Below are 15,116 nucleotides of genomic sequence, written 5' to 3'. Positions count from 1 at the left end.
GACAGCACACATGTATTTAACGTGTGTTTTATCTCAATACGATTGCTTAAATGCTTGGAATACTTAAATTAAAGGTTAAACTCACCGTTGTGGTCTCTGCATGGCGGATTCTACTGGAATAACCTTAATTTGCTTGTTTCGAATTGAAAATTGCAGTTATAACTGACAACGGTTGATGTGACCACGTGATCATAGCACAGTTGACAGTTCGCGGCTTCTGATTGGTCAAGTTGTCATTTTATGCCAATCATATACATATTCATGGATATTTTATCTTCTAAAACCCTTTTTGACATCCCTAGCTTATGGAACACAAGTTTCGATGATCTGCAACATTATTCATGTAATAATTTGAAATTTCACACAAATTTCTACAGATAAAACGCACGTCTCCAGTTGTTATAAATGTCTCGTATATTTTTTCGATAGCAACAAATATCTGATGACGAAATCGTGTGTCGAACAGCAAGTTAAACTTGTTGATGCAAATGTAGAATGAGAGACCTCGTTGGGAGGGGCATAAGTGTACGTTATATTTAAAAATGGGAACGAATGATCCAAGTGACAATACAGCAATGAGAGGGTGTACGCGAACCACACCACCATTCGATTGTTTCACGGATTGTTGTGTTGTAAAAAATCTCTAAAAGGCATTTTCACATCCAGTAGGAACGCGCATACACCCTGCGCTCGTCCTTCCTCTCCTGCAATCATCATCTTTCAGCCGACGTTACACTAATTAAAATACAAGGACTACGAATTAATATTGCGCTACAAAATGTGAGAAATACGGCAAAATACATATCGAATTCGGTATTGTTAGCGTCCGGGACAGAACAACATAAAAACTAACATTATATCTCGTTTAGCAAAAAAACCTAAGTTGTTATATAGCTTGCTTGCTTCCATCTGCAATCTTTCACCTCCGCTATGTCTTACATCTATGCATGTTTTACTATAATTCCACTAATAAATCGCTAAACGTCTTACGGTTTTACATCTTTGTTTAAAGTTTCAATTATGCGGTACTTAGTTTGTAATCGTCTTCTTTCAGCACTAATACTTGCGCGTCGAGTAATCGTTTGTATGCATGTGTATGTTATGTGTGTTATGTGTAATACAAAATATAACAAAGACAGCTCAAATAATCAATAAATTTTATGTAGTGTAGAGATGAGAAGAGACCTCATTCGTCCGAATCGATAAATTTTGCATTTTCATATCACAATTAATATCATTTTTTTTGTTTGCTTGTTTATAATATACTCTTTTGTGTGTATCAATGTGCGATTGGAGGCAGTCGGATGATGGCTTGACATTTTTCGAAACATGTATGTACAAGTGCAACGACCTGTCCTCGCAATCGTGCAATCGTAGAATTCGCAGAATGAATACCAAGCGCACGCGTGCGCCGCAGTGAATAAATTAAGTTAAATAAAATAATATTGAATTTACAAACACATAGTTTAGTACTTAGAGAATAATAGAAACGAACGAATTAGTCTTTAGCACAGTTTTCTTCTTTCACGTCTGGTTTGTCGTTCGGCTGGCTGACGGAGGCGGGCGGCTTCGAGCTGCCACTCGACGACTGGTTGGAAGAATTCACGCCGCCGTCGTTCAGTTTTGATTCTTCTGCTTTGTCGGATTGAGTATTCATATTTCCGCCTGTAAATTCGCCAAAATCAATAAAAACATCCCCAACACACACACACACACACACACACACACACACACACAGAAAAACATGTAGAAAACAAACAAAAACGTGTACAAAACAAACTTTAAACCAGAATAAATTTCCTCACACAGAAATTGATTCCAATTCAACGTGTAAATAATAAAAAAGAAAAATGTGTAGACCTGATCTGTGTTTCGTTTGGTAATTGTTAGTGTACCAACCTTGGGACCCATAATATCGGCCGCCGCCGCCGCCGCCGCCGCCGCCGCCAGACGAACGATTGTTGGAATTGTTATTCATACGGTGCGGTTTCTGATTGGGATTGCCAGAGTTATTCTGCACGTTGCTCATCTGGCTCTGGTAGTTACCGGCGGGGCGCTGAATGGGCGTCGGGTATCTGGTCTGTAACAGTCAATGCTAGTACATTGTGTTGTTTGATGATTTCAGCGTGTTCGCAGAACAAACACAAACAAATCTCAAGCCTACCTGCTGTCCGCCCTGTTGACTGGACATGCCACCATACATGTATTTGCTGTGTGCGGTCGGACTGGGTTGTGGGGGTGGTTGTTTCATCTGCTGGCGTGATTTGGGCGAAGCAATCTGAGATCCTGCAAAGAAATTTATCATTGAATGACCTTGAAATTACTTTTTGTTGTTAAATATTACTTACCAGAGTTAAAAAACCGAAGATAAAACTTCCTGTTGACTTCCGGGACTCTTCAACTGCTGCCGGCCTTGATCACCAATCTGATTCTTCATAAACTGCGGGTTTTGAATACTCGCCGAGCGGTATTGTGACATGGCCGCCGCAGCCAGCTGCATCTGCTGGCCACTCAAATACGGCGTGGGATAATTCTGCATTCCAGCGTTCGTGTGCGACTGATTGTGCGTGGGGAAAACGCTCTGCTGCAGCCCGAACCCGGCCTGATGCTGTTGCATCTGCGAAGGTAAACTCGAACTGCCTGGTCCTTGGAAGTACCCAGTCTGTCCACCCGTCGAGCCGGAATAAAACGACGAAGATGGCTGCAGACCCGAAGGTTGCAAACCAGGCACGACATTATTCTGCACCCCGGGTCCCCGTTGAATCACCCCGGCGGTCTGCATATAATTCGCGGTAATTGTCGGATCAAACGGTATGTACACCTGTTGACCCTGTTGTGATTGTTGCTGGTATGCCTGCCCTACACCGCCAGCCTTGGTACCAATCGCGCTTATCTGCTGATTGCTCGGCTTGACAGACGGCGACATCAGCGAATTCGACGTTGAAGAAATCAACACAGTGGTTGGATTATTCAACTGTTGATTCTGTCCGAATGGTCCTGTATTCGGCATGCGGTAATTATTCATATTCTGATACAAATCCGGTTGTTGATTGGGCGGGGCATGCGGTTGCGCAGTGGGCAGATACATCGATTGTGAATACGGGCTGGATCCAGTCTGCCCGAGACCAAACGAGTACTGCGAATACTGCGAGCGTCCCTGATTGTTCATCACCTGCGACGTGTCAAGCTGGAACGGCGCATACAACCCGGTCTGTTGCAGTGGCTGCGTGGAATAATTCAACACATTGGGAGGAGATGGTGCTGGTATACCACCGTATTGATTACTACCCAGTCCAGTCTGATAGCTGATATGCCCACTGGCGGTGTACTGCTGTGGAGGTTGGCCTAATCCACCCATGACTGGTTGTATTGGTGGCGGGGAAGACAACGCATGACCCATGAGTGCAGGCCCCACAATATTGGAATGTGGTTGATGTCCACCGCCCACCTGCCCACCACCGCCAGCCACTTGCTGTGTGGGTTTCACTTTGCACACATTCGTCGTGCTATTCGTCGCATTGGGCGATGAATTATAAACATCATGGTTGTCATCCGGTACCTCTGAACCTTTACTGAACGCTGTGTTGGCATCCATCGTACTGGAATCAGTCACGAATGAAGAAGCAAATGAATCATCATTTACATCCATGACATTCGGTATGTTCTCCCAAACCTTCTTCACCGACTGTATCTTCATATTCAACGCGTCAGCTGTGAGGATATTATTGCTGGTATTCATGTTGGACCTGGATAAACTCATCTTTGAAGATTTCTCTTCAGTAATCTGAGAGATTTCAGACTCCAAAAAGTCCAACTTCATATCAGCTGAATCTTCCTTGTTATTAAACAATTGCAGCTGGATATCTGTCTTATCTTTACCTAACAAATCACCAATGGGTTTGTTATAAGGTATACCATCCATACCATCCTCCATTTTACGTTGTTTATCATTCCTGTTACCTCCACGCGCCCCGGTGCAGATTTATAATTGGTATTCTCGAAAATAATCGTAGTCAAGGGTTTCGACCCATCCAGGACTGTTTTATCATCACTGGCACCAGGATGATGCAATGCAGCCTCCAGGGTTGCTTTGCACTCCATGCCCACAACCAAATCATGATTCTGATCAACGCGCATTTGTTGCGAGAGTGGTTTATCCCACGCGTTGGAATTGATCGAGGTGCTACCTACATGCAGGCCATCCTTGAGGCCACCGTACATGTGATTGGGGTTGTTGATTTTGATGTCGTCGCATATACCCTGTTGCATTTGCGCCTTCTGCATGCGATTGTGCTCCTTGGCTTTGGCGAACCGCGGCGGGAGTGTCTTATTCTGTCGATTGCGATCAAACTGACCCTTGTTTTGTGACTGCGACTGTGTCTGCGGCATATTCGGAGGCGGATTGATGGGTGTAGCCATGAGTGATGGAATGTTGGCTATGTTACTGACCTGTTGCGGCGATGGACCCATTTTGACACTGCGATCCGAAGGCTTTTTAATATCTTTTTCTGGTTTGGATATTATACCTCCGGACATCTTGGGTTTCTCTTCCTTTTCTCGACGATTTTGCGGTCACTCCTGTCGGTTTTTTTACTCTTCACCTCCTGGAACCCATCATCTACTACCTCACCATCTAGAATCTCTACTTCTTTTAGGGTGATATCAGCAATAGCTGATGATAAAGTGTTATCCTTATCTTTACCATCCTTATCCTTTGAAGATAGATTTCGTGATGAGGGTAGATTACCGCCGATATTGGCGTTCTGGCGGTGTGGACCACCAAAGCCGCGTTTATCAACAGGTGGCATTTGTCTTGGAGCTGTATTACCCCCACCACCTCCACTTCCACCACCGCCACGCGCTCTGGACATACCTTGCATAGACCCACTCCTCTGAGAATTCTTCGATTTCCTACCATCAACATCCGAATTATCAGAGACATCCCCGTCTTGCTTAGGTTTCTTCCTGGGATCAATCTTCTTGCGATTTTTATCCTCGGATTTATCTTCAGGAGCATCATCGTGTTTCCTATCCTTCTCGTCGATATTCGAAAATGGGCTCTTTGCAGGCGGTCCATAAGTATCCACCCGTTTAGACCCTCCCCGACTACCTCTGAAACTACTCCCGGATAAAGAAGCCCCCCTGCCATGACGAGAGGGTTCACCCCGCGGTACAAAATGATTCTTATCCATTTTACCACGATCCCTATTGTCACGATCCAGTGGTTGTTGTTTCTCCGTGCTGCGCGCTTCTTTATTCCTCTCGTCCTTCTCCAATTTCTTTGAACTCTTCGGACTGGGTCCATTCTCCAGCATAACTTGATCATCAGCTGATCCCTCCGACTCAGTCATATCTTGTCCCTTGGTCCGTAAACCCCAGCGCCTCCACCGACACCACCACGTGGATTCCTCGGCAACGGTGCAGTGTTCTTTTATTATTCGACCAGGGTTCCGGTACACTTGAACATTACCCGACCAGCCCTGATTGCGACTACCCTGCGAATCAGACCTACCACGTTTCTTATCTTCTTTATTCTTCTCATCCTCCTCATCGCGTTTTTCATCCTTCATCAACATGCCAGCCTTGAGGAGTTCCTTCTCCACCGCTGGTGGGATGGAATCCGCCCACGCCTTTGGCTCATCAATACTGTCCTTTTCATAATACTCCACGAATCATTATCGTCTTCAGGCTTCTCCAATTTTTATTCAGACTCTGGTCGCCCATGGCGCCTCGCTTCAACTGGGTGAGATTACGCTTCTCACTGCGCAAATCATCCGCTTCAATCTTCTCCTTTGTGATGGGTCCTGGTACGACCATACGGTGTTCCTTCTTCTTTTCTTCAATGGGCTCCTCGGCCCATGAGGTATACTCCTCGGTTCGGAATGACGTGCTGAATCACGAGATTCTCTCGACGTGCGCGAATCGCGACTATCAGGCCGCTGCGGACGTTTATCCCCATGCCACTCATCACTACTCTGTCGACTGATGGTCATACCATCAAAGTTCGACTCTTTATCATCTCCCGGCGAACATCCCGACGCATTTTATCATCTTCCTTCGGTTTGAAGTCGTAATCTTCGTAGGATTTCCTCGACGAATCGTACCTGTGCGATACCTGCGAGCGATAGTTATCATCCTGGCGTCGGTATCGATCCTCAGGGTCCTTGTCGTCGTCTCTAGACTTACGATTGCTAGGACTCGTGCGACTCCCACCCTGAGACCATCTGTTATCGTACTGGAAGGAGCTCTGCGCGTTGAGTTGCTGCTGCCGTTGGAATCTCGGCGGTAGGTCATTCTGGAACTGTTTGGAGAAGCTGCTGTGTTGCGTTGTTTGCGTCGCGCCTCCAGAAGGTTGTTCCTTTTCAACGCTGCGCTCTGTACGCGAGTCTTTCCGGCCGAAATTGGCACGACCCTCGATTTGTGTGAGATGTTTAAAATCGGTGGACGTGGAAGTCTTGTGCTTCAAGTCCTCGGCGTCTGGCTTCGGACGCATGACAACCACAACCTCCTTCTCACGTTCCCACTCGGGTAGAAGAATCGGGACAGGAGCGATTGTCTGCGGCGGCACTGATGCGGGATTAATCGTTCCGCAATTGTCGTCAACGTCCTTGTCGCGTTTGCTTTTATCAATGCGCTCGTTGAGTTCCTGCAGCTTTTTGGCGGCCGCCTGACGCGTCTCGAGGAACTTCTTCTCCTCTTCCTCCTTGCGCTGCTTGGCGCGTTCGACAGCGTGCGCAATCTCTTGCTGCTGCCGGCGCCGTTGCGCCGAGAATTCATCCTCCTCGTGTCGACTGCGAGGCTGTGGCTTCTGCTGCGGTTTCGGGTCGTTTTCCATTAGATGAGTGTCAGTCTTGTCGCGCATACTGCGGCGCATGTCCTTGGCTTCCTTGAGCTCGTCGTCGCTGAACGCGAGTTTTTGGTTGTAGTCAATATCGTCGTTGATCGCCCAGCCCATGTCACCGGTGAGGTTGTCCATGCCGCTGAGGTCCTCTTCTTTGATGATGGGGCGATGCGCAAGCTCCTCCGGGTCGTTGCTGCCGCCCCGGTGGCGCGGATCTTGTCTGGATCGCGCTGGCGCTTGCTGCGTGTGTTGCTGCTGCTGCTGCTGTTGGAGCATAGCCGCACCGCCATGACCGTTCGCCGGATAATTTCCGCCGCCCGCTCGATACATAAAATTGGGCACGAAGCCGCGCACCTGCGGCGGCAGGGGCGGGCCGCCCGGGGCCGAATGCTGCGCTCCGACACCGGGGACTGCCGAGCTGTCGGCGGGCACGCGTGCTCCGCCGCCCTGCAGCCATGAACCCTCCGTTTGCGGACGCAGGCTTAGCCCGGGCGCGTACCCCCCGGTGTCGGTAGCGGCGCGTGGTTGCCCGCCATCGCCAGCGGACAGGCTGGGGAACTCGTGCTGGAATTGCGGGCTCTGGTATGGTGGCGGATGGGCCGCGTTTGGATCGCTGCCGATCATCACCGAGCTCCATGACTTGTCGAGATTTGTGGCAGGACTGGCAGAAGATTGTGGATGCTGCGGCGGTGGCTGTTTGCCACCGACTCCTGCGCTCCCAGCGGGCTGAATTGTCGTCGTCACAGGTAAAGCAATCGCAGCTTGGTGTGCGCTCAGCGCTGGCCCGGCTATTGCTATCGGTGCGTTCGCATTCACATTGTTTGATGTTGCCTGAACCTACATCCAAACAACACACATTCATAATAAAACAACAACCAAAATAAAATAAAACACACAATAAAATACATACTGTAGTAGTGGTGGATGTCTGAACTGTACTCTCCTGTTTGCCCCATCCTGAACCATTCGACGGTACCAAAGAAACCGCGGTGTCCGTGCCGCTGTGTTCAGACTTCAGTGACGGGAGATTCGCGGGCGGGCGACGAGTGTTGGGGACCTTACCCAAGCTTTGCATGCCATGTTTCTGAGATAGTGTGCTCTTCTGCTGCTTATTCTCTGATGATTCCCCCTAAAAACCACCAGAAACCATCAAATAAACCACCAAATCATTAAAATCAACAAGAATTCAATACCGAATCCATTTCTGGTTGTTATTTTTCGTTTGATTTATAAAAAACAGTATACTTTTGACGCTTTTGACAGTCGCGTGAAATGTTAAATTGATGACTTACCAAGCTAACCCTGTACAACTTGTTAATATCCAATACTTGATACTTGGCCTTTTCCTTCTCGCCCTTGGAGGCCAACCCTGGCAGAGTAGACATGCTGTCTGCACACAACCATTTAGATCCTCAGGACCCAATGAACGAACCGTTATCCTGGAAAAACGAACGCACGCAAACACTTTTAATAATCACGCCACTCAATTGACATCGGTCACACAAATATCAACGAATTATACTCCGCGTAAACAACCAACGCACGTCAATTGCACTCTGCCCAACCCTAAGATTAGGAACTATTCACGGCCGGAATTAACGCACGATTTGTTTCGGCTGTTCGGTGTTGGACGAGATCAGCTAACGGTAAAAAGCGCTACACCGCTACAAAAACATCGGCGGACCCGGGAAAAATTACGAAACCCGTTCGCGCTTTGTGAAAATCGCCTATTACCTTGGTCCGTCCAAATGGGTGAATCGCAAACGACGACGAATTAACTCCGTGCGGCTGCACGTCGGACGGATGATCACAGATTTATCTATCGGATTACGCGCTAGCGTTACTCGTAATTCGCTTGGTTTGTTTTTCAAAATGGCGCACCGCCGAAGAAACGGCAGATCTGATCAATACTGTGACGTCACCAACTATGCGAACGCGGCAGACGCTTTGCGCGCGCGCGTCGGTTCACAGCGCCAGCGCGCGTGGTTGCCCTGAACTTTCACAGACACTGTTGCCAATAATTACCTACATAAAACACACAATTAGCACTTAATTCAACTAAATTAATCATTAAAACGCATTAATCAAGTAAAACTAAGTTAATATTACAGATTAAAACAACCAATTCCACCTTAAACTATTAAAATGCAAAGAAAAATGTTTAAATAGCAGCGCTGTTTTACAACGGCGAAATTTAGAACTAAATCAAAAACTTCGTATTACTTCGGTAAATTGGCTGTCAAAATGTTTGAAAATTCCCGACTTGTCTATCGAATATAAAAATATATTTTGTTTTGTTTCACAACCCTTAAAAACGCCACACAACTTGTGCGCTTAGATAAAATTTAAAATTTAGTAAATACAAAAATACTCTGTTTCGTCAATCACACTCATTCTTCGCGTGCATGGAAATGCTGCATAATCTTATAACGTGTCGTTTCATCCCTCTGAACATCTTCGCCATAATAACTATCCAACTGCTTACAATGCTCCATCATTGCACCCCAACATTTGTCATCATATGCTAACACATGCGGATTGCCAACAATAATTAATTTCGCCTGCGCACGTGTGATAGCCACATTAAATCTCTAAAAAACAAAAAATAAAAACAATCCTATAAAAAAATACACAAAAAATACCCTTTCATGCTTGACGAAACCCAAATCGTACTTTTTATCGTACAATAACAGATCACTTTGGGCGCGCACGGTGGAAATAATGATAATACGACGTTCGCCGCCCTGAAACGCTTCAGTAGTGCCCACTTGAATGTCATCCCTGCCTTGCGCGTTCAATTTATTACGGATTTGACACACCTGGCGGATATACGGCGCAATAACACCGATATCACTGCCGATAACACGCACATTTGTTAAATTTAACATGCGATCGATGAGTTTCAACACCATATCAATTTCAATCTCGTTGTAGTAACTCGGCGAATGTCCTTGACGTTGTTCTTTACTCAGCAGACCAATAAACTCCACTGCTGCACCTTTACGCATCTTTTTCTTCTTGTTTTTACTCTGTAGGACTAATCCAGCGATGGACATGTTGGAAATTTCATCGTTATGAATATTAAACTAAAAAACAAAGAAAAAAATCAAAAATAATAAAAAATAAATAAATAATTATTTACTTGGAGTGAATCTCCATAGAATAACTTATTAGGCACTGTTACGATGTCCGCGTGCGATCTGTAATTGTGCACCAACATCGTGATAAAATCATTGTTGAATTCCAGAGGTCTCTGGCGTGTAGGACTATACAACTCGATTGTTTCCATTAGCCTGTCAAGTAGAGACTTCGCCAGGCCATGCCGAGCGGATGGCACACCGATAACAGGGCCCAATTGACGCGGATCACCAGCAAGGACAATCGGCATGCCGGGAGCAAGCAAACCAATGGGTATATCACACTCTGGTTCGGTAGTTTGCGCCGCTTCGTCAATAAACAACATATCCGGCACATAACTACCAGAAAATCTTTAAAAAACACATGAAAATAAAACATAACCTTAAATTTTAAACCGTGTAACTTACTTTCCGATCAAATGCAGCGTGGAAATGACGATTGTGTACGATTTTAAGTCACTGGGCTTCACCATATAGAATTCCCCGCCGTCTATGTTGCTGAAATACTTCACAGCCGTCGGAACATCATTGCTAAAGTAAAAAATAACGAAATTCGCGTTATATGTACATAACCTTGGTTTGACCTTGACATAACCTACATGTTTCTGTTGCAAGTATGCACACGGAACAAATCCTTCTTCTGACGTCCTTTTATTTGGTCGTCTAACTTGAGCGCAAGCATATCACATGCGGCATTTGATGGCGCGCATACCAGAATATTTTTGTTTGGATAATGGCGTTTTATTTGTAAAATCGCCTCGACCAAAGTGACAGTTTTACCTGTTCCAGGCGGGCCAAAGATAATATACGGTGCTTTCTGTGAGGTACAGCTGAGGATACTTTCGACAGCGATTAATTGTTGTGGATTCAACGCTATCATTGGATTAAACAAACTTAAAAACAAAAATTAATTTTTTAATAAATTTATAAAAACTTACTCTTCAGGTCCCAAAGAACGACGTTGCACGCGGTTTAACGGACGTACTGGGAATAACGTCGTGTGTAACATTCCATTTTTCACACAAAGATCAACTCCGTTATGCATGCGCTCCAGTTGCAGTCGTGAAAGTAGAAAACTGACATCAAAAAGTGTGTCTGGTAGTATACTCAGGATTGTTAAGAGTCTGAAAGTCTAGATTTATTAAATGTGATTATAAAACATGCATAACCTTACTCTGGCGCTAGATACTCAATGGTCAACTGTTCATCTTCCACCAGTTCGACGACACCTTTATACGCGCGGCGTTCATTCGACAGACGCAGCAGGACCAAGTCTCCCTTCATCACAGACGGGCGTTTTTCAGCCAATCCTGGCACTTTCAAGATGACATTTGAACGAACAACGCGCACGCGCACACGCGTCATGTTATACTGAAGGATTCCCATTAGTTGTGTGCATTCTTCAAGCCACAGCAAACGATGGAAATATTCAGCGTAGTTGGAAATATTCACACCGTTCTCCCACATACGACTGTAAATTTAATCATTTAAAATAGTTTTATATAAAATTTTATATATTTACAGTGTATCCAGGCGATATTGTTGAAGCAAACCGGCTTCTCCTTTGAAAGTTTTAAAACAATGCATGTACACACGGAAATATTCAGATATTATATGAAAATTCTCCAGATATTTGCTGTAAATTTAATAAATTATTAAAATATAATTGATTATAGTTTGAATTTGTTACGGTTGATTAGTAGGTTCCTGTATTTCCATGTTGAGCGGCCATTTTTCATTGCAAAATGGACTCGCTTCCTCCGTATCCTCAACGACAGTGAAATCACCGATTGTTATCTCGACATCTCGATAAAGTACCTTGTAGGCAATTGGATTTGCTGCTGGTTGGACTGTTATCGCGATTGGCAGCGTGTATTTACCCATTGTGAAGTTGTCTTGTTCAAAAGTAAGTAAAAACTTACACTTTTCACCTTTGAAATGTCAAAATTAGCCGACATTTGACAGTAATGTCAAACTTACCATTTTCCAACACAAACTCCAATCTTCTCTTTGGAATGGGATTAAAATCAGTTAAAAAATACTTCTCCAGTGGATGTAAAGCCTGCACAATAATCCATTGTTGATCAGGTCTGTCATTCCTAACCAAAAATTCAAATTCCAACTTGTTTTGCAACTCTTCAAACTTATCACATTGCAACTAAAAAGAAAACACATTAAAACTGTATTAAAATTATGTGTAAAACTTACATTTGTAACATAAACTCCTGTATCTTCAAAATATTGAACTTGAACACCACTCAGATGAGCCAACTGGATTTGTTGATGTACAAAAATCTTATCACAATGCAATTTCAGCTTCCTGCTCACTTCTCTCAACTCCAGATGATAATTCAATCGATGTTGCAGTGAATCCGCGTGTCTTTCAGCGACATCATCATCATGTGGACCACAAATCTCACAAATCTAATCAACACAAACAAAACAAAACATAAATTTAAATTTCAAATCGAAGCAAATTGTGCGTTACCAATGTCCGCATGTTGTAACCAAATCTATATCACGAATGTTGCATCTGTAACACTAGAAAACAATGAGAAACACTAAACACGCGATATTTGAACCATGGAAAATATTTTGCAAGCGCAGCAATGCGATACACAACAATAACCTTAAAACGGTGCGCGGAATGATTCAGAGGGGATTTACTGAGTTATATCGCGGGAATTAATGCTGAGATGGCAAAAACCCGATAACTGAGTGCATTTATATGAAATGCAATAATTAAACGTAGATTCCAAATGAGAAAAGTTAAATATTCCGGGAAGGTGACCTTGACAATTTTGAATTTAGACTGAATAACAATTAAACTATTAAACAGAAGCGAGTCGATACTACGTACCTAACAACTTTCTACGAACACTCATGATCACTGTTTGCATGCAGTATTTATTGATTTTATACATTTTATCAAAATATTTATCATTTTAATTTGGTTTAGATAAATCCATTGTTTAATTGTAGGTTATAATATGTTATTCCCTCATTTCTATCATTTTCACAGTATAAAACAATTGTAGGAGTAAAAAATTGAACGGAAATGATTAATGATAGTCGAGACGGTGATAAGTTTTGTTTTGAAACAACAAAAACAACTTTTTCTATGTTGTTTTCTAAGGAATTTTAGTATGTGTACTTTGTATCTGTCAAAAAAGTGTCAAATGTCGAAAATGGCGACCAATGAAGATTTACTTCTTCGTTTGTGAGTTTATTTATAAAATTAGGTATTTTCGGAGGTAAATAATTGATTGGAATGTTTACAGAGATAAAACTATCATGGGTATTGATCCAAACCGTCCGCACATGAGCAGACATCCTCAATTACATAAAGGAATGAATCCTGTTTTCATGACTATGCGATCAGAGATGCACTATTTGAAGAAGTTAAATATTGAAGTAAATCTAACCCGTATACAGTGGTGGGGGTAATTGCACATCTCCTTATCTACCCCCACTACTTTTTGCAGGTTATCCGCGGGTATAATGTCAAAATAGCGAGGTTAACCTCAAAATATTTCCAGGAACGCCGGCGTAAACTAAAACAGCTCCAAATTCAAGACTTCCTCCAACAGGACAAAGAATTACGCCAAGTTGGGTTGGCATTCATCAATCGCTTTCAGTAACAGCAGACTTTATTGAATATTTCTACATTTTCTTGTATCACAATCAAAATTTGTTCATTATTTGTTCGAAACATCGCATTTCACATGTATTACTCCATTCGCATTACTTCATTCGTTAATCGCGCTATTAATGGCGGCAGAGCATCCGGTTTCAAACCATTCTTCCATTTTGCATTCAAAACCTTTTCTACAATGTTAAAATCACTCAAGTTCTTTGTACCTTCATGTGTATCTGCTTCATCAAACTCCAGTGTGAATATAATCAATAATTTCTCTACAACTGGCGTGACTTGATCACAAATGAAGTGAAATAACATTGCTACTTCCGCCGGTGTCTCTTCTAAGTTTTTCACTAGTAAAACATGCTTTTTTTCGAGTTCTGGTTTGTATTTTGTGATCAATTTGCCGTAATCTTCGATTATTTCGGGCGTGTGCATTAATTCCTGACTGATCTCGGCATAAGCATTGAGATTATTCAGTTTACAAGTGGAATATTCTAGAATTGATGCGATTCGTTCATTGTTTACATCAACTTGTGTGTTTTTTTGCTGAATTAACATGAGGACTGATAGATCTCCATTTTGTATTTCATAAACTGCGGATTTGATTGCTAATTGTTCAGTTTCATTGAATAATTTGCTCAGGGTACATTTTTTTGGTGTCATTTGGTGGCCATCTTGTAAATTTATCAATTTTAAGGTATCTGTGCACATTACACCAATTACGACAGCAAATACAACTAATATTAGTCCAATAACAGAGAATGTCATACTTGATTGTGATTTTCTATTGTTTGAACTTGAATTATTTGTGTTATTTCCCAGTTCAGGTGTTATATTCTTACTTTGAGAGTTTGCGCTGTTGTTTACGGCTTGTGCAGACACATTTTGTTCTTCATTTTCCCATTCATCGCCTGATACTGTTGAATTGAGGCTTGTAGTTGATAAACTGTGATTTTTCTTTATCACTTGCTTATCTGTTGGCCTCTTTGGCGTTGTTCTATCTTCATGTATTCCTTTCCGGGGTGCTGGTTGCTAAAATATGTTTATATTAGTCTTATCTTTACTATTTATTGTGTTTAAATGAATCTTACAAAGTCACTCATCGTCCCTTGAATAAGATGTTGAAGAAACTCTGATGACATGGATTTATACGCTCTTTTTATTTACTTGGACATTGTATTCACTTAAAATTTATCACAGTATTAACTTCTTATCATCGTTTCGTGTACATTTCACGATAAAATTAATTCAAACAAAAAATAAACCTGGATAAATATTGTTGGTTAGATTCATGTGTAGTTCTCAAAATAACCGCTTTAAATTCAAATATAATACATTTTAAACAATTTATCAGCTGTATACTAAATAAAATTGCATAAAAATGTTTTAATTTACTGGTTTTGTATTCTAAATATTAAGTTATTAACAAATATCTAACTTGGCGGGCAGTCTTGACATTCGTGACTGCCAGTCAAGCGTACAGTCTTGCTGATTG

At 42.8% G+C, this 15,116-nt stretch overlaps 1 protein-coding gene and 1 pseudogene across 1 annotated transcript; both read right to left on the bottom strand.

Annotated features, from left to right (window-relative positions):
- Positions 1-391: 391 nt before the first annotated feature.
- LOC135790775 (uncharacterized) lies at positions 392-8,771 on the bottom strand (annotated as a pseudogene).
- Positions 8,772-9,104: 333 nt separating this feature from the next.
- On the bottom strand, positions 9,105-14,855 carry LOC135791158 (putative helicase mov-10-B.1). Its single transcript, XM_065301466.1, has 14 exons — positions 14,713-14,855; positions 12,839-14,653; positions 12,467-12,519; positions 12,187-12,402; positions 11,959-12,136; positions 11,669-11,909; positions 11,501-11,614; positions 11,153-11,449; positions 10,917-11,102; positions 10,578-10,871; positions 10,387-10,509; positions 9,984-10,329; positions 9,484-9,927; positions 9,105-9,432 (listed from the first exon to the last, which is right to left on the bottom strand). Exons 3-14 carry the CDS (start codon positions 12,476-12,478, stop codon positions 9,232-9,234), a joined length of 2,652 nt encoding a protein of 883 aa, XP_065157538.1. The 5' UTR covers positions 12,479-12,519; positions 12,839-14,653; positions 14,713-14,855; the 3' UTR covers positions 9,105-9,231.
- Between the last annotated feature and the right edge of the window lie 261 nt (positions 14,856-15,116).

This window comes from Atheta coriaria, unplaced genomic scaffold, assembly GCF_025399875.1.
Source record: "Atheta coriaria isolate IRGN ID8LTWV9N9 unplaced genomic scaffold, Caltech_Dcor_3.1 hic_scaffold_4_pilon, whole genome shotgun sequence".
Lineage (NCBI taxonomy): Eukaryota > Metazoa > Arthropoda > Insecta > Coleoptera > Staphylinidae > Dalotia > Dalotia coriaria.
Note: the sequence above shows the minus strand (reverse complement) of the source record. Positions and strands in the feature narration are given on the sequence as shown.

Coding starts and splice junctions, on each gene's coding strand:
- LOC135791158 (XM_065301466.1), bottom strand. Junction 10,872..10,916: donor CGTTCTTTGGGACCTGAAGA/GTAAGTTTTTAT, acceptor TTTGTTTTTAAG/TTTGTTTAATCCAATGATAG. Junction 10,330..10,386: donor ACGCTGCATTTGATCGGAAA/GTAAGTTACACG, acceptor TGTTTTTTAAAG/ATTTTCTGGTAGTTATGTGC.